The sequence below is a fragment of the Brassica oleracea genome, chromosome C1 (assembly GCF_000695525.1).
Source record: "Brassica oleracea var. oleracea cultivar TO1000 chromosome C1, BOL, whole genome shotgun sequence".
NCBI classification, from domain to species: Eukaryota; Viridiplantae; Streptophyta; class Magnoliopsida; order Brassicales; family Brassicaceae; genus Brassica; species Brassica oleracea.
This window is the reverse complement of record NC_027748.1, coordinates 28,633,790-28,640,348: the sequence shown is the minus strand read 5'-3', so window position 1 is coordinate 28,640,348 and position 6,559 is coordinate 28,633,790. Positions and strand designations below refer to the sequence as shown.

The following is a 6,559-nucleotide window of genomic DNA, read 5'->3' as shown; positions in this document are numbered from 1 at the left end:
CAAAGAAGTTTTCTTATAATTAATAATATTTTATATGTACAATCATATAAATAATCACATATATTATATTTTTAAATTTCAATGTAAAATATAAAAACCATAATTTAAGTTGGTGTTTGAAATTGGACTTTGTATTATATTTTTCGTATATATATTGAAAACATTTTTATAATGGCTATTAGAAAATATGTTAGTAAAATTCAAATTTTAAATATATGTATATTTTTGAATGAAATTTTGATATAAATTAATTTTAAATTATTATTTTAATTTGAATATATATATCAAATAACATAACTTCGTTACTTTTTAATGTAATATAATATAAAGTCAAAAGCTATTTCATTTTTCGATACTATCGTTTAGTTGAAGCCATGTTTGATGAAAGACGATAGCTTAGATCAGGTCATATATAAGCCAATGGTTATTAAATGTCACTCAAATTACAGTCAGTGGTTATATATAAGCCAATGGTAATTAGATGCCACTCAAATTACAGTCATCGATTCCAAAAGAAAATCGAGATAAACAAAGACGGATAATCACTTATAAAATGAAATTAAAGAACACAAAACAACGATGAAAAAAAATATTTCATATCTTATTAGTTCATTTAATAAATAAATCCAAATAAACTATATTTACATTACATAACACACAAAAGTTTTAATCCCATTATCTACCACCTTCTAAACAAGCTTGCCTTTCCAAGACTCTATCGCTCTTTTTATCTAACAAGAATTTACAGACTTATCCAAACCAAAACATAAGAACATAACTTAAAACTCCTTTTTCTTCAATCAAGGATCATGAAGAAACAAAGTCGATAGCCTCTAACCAAGTTGTTTGATTCAGTTGAATAGAGCCACTGAGACTCCAGAGTTGTCCTTGTTGCGGTTTATCCGCCTATGCCTTTTCTGCAATGGGGCTGCTGGAGCTTCGATCTTGTCCTCGCCAAAATCAAACGGTTTGTCTAAACCGTATCTGCCAAGTTGGAAAACCAAAGTTTTCCGAGGTGTACTATACGCGAAATGTGACTGCTTCGCTATTAATGTCTGTAATAATAAAACCAGTCAGATCAACAGAATGGAATATCATGGATTCTACTAATGGTCCCAATTTTACTTACTGCTTCTCTTATAGTCTTTGACACATGAAACAGTTGTTTCAAGTCTTCATGCTCGACCCCACAGATAATCTTCACCTGTAATAGTATTCAAAAATCTGTTGGTAAGTCTTATACCGTGAAATGGTCAAAGTTTGATTTCAAACCAAATACACATAGTAATAAAAGTTTTCCGAATATGGAAAGTATAAATTTAACCCTCAGAGAACGAGATAGCTTTTGACTTTCAGCTTAATCTATAACTTTCATTTAACATAAATCCCAACCAACTAACCAAAAATTAATAGAACCCACATATCATAAAGGGATAACAACCAGTTATTAATGAAATTAAACACTTCATCCACAAACAATAGTTTGATTTTTAGCTCAATCAAATTAAATGAGGTGAAATAACATGAAATCTCAACAAACTAACAGAAACAAAAAATCACCCAAAAAAAAATTGATGAGATTAAACAGAATCATGGCCAATACGATTTTGGATCCTTTTTTTTTTTGGTGAACTACGATTTTGAATCTTAAAACAATAAAAAGGTTTTAACTTTCAGCTCAATCAAATAAATACTCAGTAAATCTAGACGAAATCTCAACTAACTAATAAAACCCATGAAATAAAATGTGATCAAATTAACAAAACTTTCTCATTTTCAATACGATTTTGAATCTCAGAACAACAAAAAGGGTTAATATTTAAGCTCAGTTAAACTAATTAAACCAACCCAGAAATCAGCGAAAGACTAAAAGAAAGATTTAGAGATGAAACTAACCAGAATATCTAGAGGAAGATCTTCAAGCTCTCGGCTTTGACCACCTGTACCCAAAGTTTTATCACAGAGCTTCTTCGATGAGATTGTTCCAACAGGTGAAGTGAAAACCGAATCTCTAGTCTCTGAAATGAGAACCCTCTTCCTCCCGAAACCTCTCTTGTACTGAACCAACTCTAACTCTATTCCTAATCCTCCTTCTTCCACACCACGACGTTGCTTCAAGTTCGACTTCTGGGCAACTATTCTCTTCTTCCCCAATGCCATTTTTTTTTGCTAAATCGATTCTTACTTCACAGTATCTGCACCAGAAAACAATTGAAAAAACTCAGATATTTGTTTTTGAAATTAATAAACTCGAAAAACAGGGGATTTAAATAAAAGAAGCGAACCTATATACTCAAAATGTCTCCAAGTATGTTTGATGAACAAAGAGCTGAGAAAAATGAGTGATTTTTCTTTTTCGAGTTGTGACAAGAGATGAGCTCACCGGTCTGTGCTTATATAGTAAAGATATTATCTTTTTCTTTTCTTTTTTACTTTTTAAGTCAAATTAATTTATTTTATTGAACGAGAAAACGCCCGAAACTTCCTTTTTTTTTTTTTTTGTAACACTCGCCCGAAACTTCCTTAGCCAAAATATCTTCCATTTTCTTATTTTAAATTTATTTACCCTTCGTTCTCCCTCCTTTCTTGTGGTAAGCAAAAGACGGCCCAAAAACTAGCCGTTGGGAAAACACGTGGTGTACCCTGAGTCAGAGTAGGAATCAACGTGCTGAGGTGGCGACAAGCTGTTCGTTTGTCGGTTTGGTCTCACACGGCTTGGTTCTTAGGATTCCACCAGCACCAGAGGAAATCTTTAGGGTCTCTGACACAGTCCCCTTTCTTTAATGCCTAATCTAAACATTTATCAGTTATCACCGACCAAATGATTCATAGGATTAAGTTTTTTTCCTTCAATTTTTTTTGTTGATCTTTTTTTTGTCAACAATTTTTTTTGTTGATTACTCCTCTCTTTCATCCAAATAATGTTTATTATTGAATTTTTTGTGCAATTTATTGGAACTTAAGTTCTAAAAAAAGTATTATATGGAACCTGATTTTATTATGTCATTTATAACATTATGAAGTTCACAAAGATAAAAGAGAAAAAAATATATGCATACATCATTATTATGTATCTCTTCCTTTTTTATTTAACAATCATCTTCTTGAGTAACAAATATGCATGCCATTAATTGAGAATTTCACTAACATGTTAACTATCTTTTGTTGCATCTCTTCGATCCAAGGAAAAGTTTGTTTTTACTATTGGAAGTTTAAGTGGCATATAACTAATGAACAGTTTAAGGATTTGGTAAAACAGATTGGGCAATGTTTTTTTCCTGAATAAGACATTAACTATTAATAAATAATATAAAATACTCCTATAACAAAAATAAGTATGATTTTTGTGCCACTTATTGATAATCAATATCCAAAGATATGTATATACAGTAGAACCTCTATAAAATAATAACGTTGGGACTTTGAAATTTTATTAATTTATAGAGATATTAATTTATAAAATTTTATTTACATAGATTTACTATTTTAAGATATATTTATTCTAAGAGAAGAAAAATATTTGATTTTAGTGCATAGACAATAATTGCTATTTTTATAAAAAAAATTGCATTTATATTAATTTTATTATATTATTTGGTGTATATAATATATATTTCATAGAACTTAAATGTAGTTTTAGATATAATATTACTAAATCTCATCAAAAATATATTAAGTGTTAAGAAAATATAAAGATAATTCCATTGTGAATATAAAACAAATAATATAATAATAGGTTCTTACTTATATAAAATATATATTAATATAAATTATTAATTTGTAATTTTAATGGGACCATATATTTACATAGAATTTTCTAAAATATTATTATCTTATTATTTTATGGATTTGTTTCAAATTTTGAACCGGTCCAAATTGGGACTGGCAAAATTTATTAATTTATAAAAATTATTAATTTATCGAGTATTAATTTATAGAGGTTCTACTGTATTAACATCATTCTATCATACTCTCTCTCCCCCCCCCCCTCTAATTTATTGGAAACATACATTAGTTAAGAATCTTACTAAAAAATCAACTACTTTTAAGTCTATCTCTTTAATTAATTGAAATATTTTTTTATGGGAAAATCTTCGAAAAATATCTAAGAGATGTTATTTTGACTAAAAGAGTAAGACCAAAAAAAATTTTAGGTAAATATAATTTGAACTCTTAAATTTTAAATCTTAAACCATATTTCTCAAACTCCACCATCAAATCTAAATCTTTAATTTAGATTAGTTAACCGTGGAAATATAAGTGTTTTTATCATTTTAGTAAAATATATTTAGGTCATTTTGATCCTTATGAACTATTTTGTAATAAAAACTTTGTATTGCTTTCCTATGATATTTTTCTTCTTCTATTACAATGAAATTCAAAATTGAAACATAGATAATTACACATTTTCCTGATTTTTGTTTATATAAAAATATTATTTTGGTCAAAGTATTTTAAAGGAAATGAAATATAAAATTTATTATTTATGCTAAAAAGAAAAAAAAATATTATTTTGGTAACACGTTTTCAGACTCAGTGATATTAATCTAACACACTTTCAATTTCGAGACATTTTGGTTTTCAATAAAGTTTTATATTGTCTTCTATAAAACTCTCCACATTTCTTCTTTCTTTGCTTTATGTGCTTTTTTGTTTTTTTCCTTTCCATCCCAGATGGGAACATGCATTCTTTATATCCCAAATTCTGATTTTTTTTTTCTCTTTTTGCCAACTCAACTTCATCTTCTACCACCATATATTTGTTTCTTACTCTTTCAACCAGTTGGATTTCTCTTTACAAACTCGGCACCTTTAATGGATGAAGACATTGAGTTCAGATATTTGTATTCCAACATTCTTCGGCAGTTCTTCAGCATTCCTCCCACTCCGCTTCCGCCGTCTATCATTCAGTTAATCTCAACCTCCAGTCACATGATCAAGAAGAGCCAGAAGCTAATTCAGTTTCAATACTTAAGGTTTTCGACAATGAGACCTACAAATTATTCAGCACTCTTTTAACATGTGATAGTGGCGAGAAAGAAAATGATACAAATTAACCTAGATTTTTGAAAAACCTAATGCTGATTCTACACATACAATTCTTGATCTTTTTGTGTTGGCCTCAAAATAAAAAAAATGCCTATTGTTTTAGATATGCAATGAGGATAGACAAAGAAAGAGACAAGGATGAGGAAACTTCGATGAGAATTTACTTACCTTGAAGGTAGGTATCAGGTGTTTTCTATATTTTCTGCTTATTTTTTTTTGTAACACAAACTTTCATTAAAACATAACTTTAGACTCCATTATTCATAGGAGTCATTACAATAGATTCATCCCGCAGAGGTAGGGGCGGATGTACATAGGTGACTACGGGGGCACGTGCCCCCTACTACTTTAAAAGAAAAATTATATGTGTATTAATTAAATATAATTATGTAATTGGTCGAGAAACAAAGCTTTATATTTTCAACTTAAACAATCCATAACACATTATTATATGACATAAATCTATTATAGCCCAAAATAAATATAAGTTCAGTTTTAAAAATCCCAAACAAAAGCCAAAGGAAATAATAATGGAAGTTGAAATTTACCTAATTACACTACACCCACGTTTTTCATTGTCTTCTCCCTAATCACAAAAATCTAAACTCCGCAGACAAAAAGATTGTGGCTAACAAATTCAAGAGAGAAACTAAAAGGTAAAAATTTTACCGTAAAACTAAATGAAATTTTGATTTGTGTGATTTATTATAGTAATGTACTAATTTTTATTCATAAAAATTTTTAGTGGAAAAATATTTTAAACCTAGAAAAAAATTTGCATTTACGTATGAAAACTCCGAAGATGATTTGTCTTCTCCAAAAAAAAAAGAAAGACCCTAGAGATGATTTAAAGAATTTATCTAGTGATTCTGGAAATAGGAAAAAAATAAATGGATTAAGAAATTTCCTAAGATAAATTTGTAAGGAATATTTTAGTAATGAATTTTTTTTTATTTTAAATGAGTTGATTAGAATTTTGTGCCTCTGATTAATAATAGTTCTACATCCGCCACTGGAGGTAGCTTCTCTGTTTTTGAAGACGAGGTTGTTTCTTGCTAACCATAAGGACCATATGATGAAACCCTCCCTAGGATACTCCAGTCTGATTTTGGTTGGATCGAACAAGGACATATGATAGATGGTTTATTTTGGGATGGATAAAAGGATCGACAGGTTACACTAAGGTTGCGAAATGGCCTCAGATTCACCACTCTCTTGTTCTGGATATGACACACCGGCGAACAGGAGAGGTTGCTGATTTGCTTTGGGATTACACACCTCCACAATCAGGTTGTTCATAAGAACAATGAATCATCAAATAAGAGAAGAAATAGTTTTGATCAAAATGATGATTGAAAATTCAGAATGAGTTTGACAAACTCTAAATAGAAAACAAGGAAAGACAAGAAAATAAGTAGAAGTGTTGCATGACAAGAATAGAAAACATAAACTCAGACAAAGACATAACTAAACTAGTTGTTGTAGGAGACAAATGAGTAAATAAAGGTGG

At 29.2% G+C, this 6,559-nt stretch overlaps 1 protein-coding gene across 1 annotated transcript; it reads right to left on the bottom strand.

The window, feature by feature from the left end:
• Window positions 1-580: 580 nt before the first annotated feature.
• On the bottom strand, window positions 581-2,386 carry LOC106294091 (F-box protein At1g61340). The gene is made up of 4 exons (XM_013729706.1): window positions 2,286-2,386; window positions 1,897-2,195; window positions 1,130-1,204; window positions 581-1,055 (listed from the first exon to the last, which is right to left on the bottom strand). Exons 2-4 carry the CDS (start codon window positions 2,158-2,160, stop codon window positions 852-854), a joined length of 543 nt encoding a protein of 180 aa, XP_013585160.1. The 5' UTR covers window positions 2,161-2,195; window positions 2,286-2,386; the 3' UTR covers window positions 581-851.
• Window positions 2,387-6,559: the final 4,173 nt, after the last annotated feature.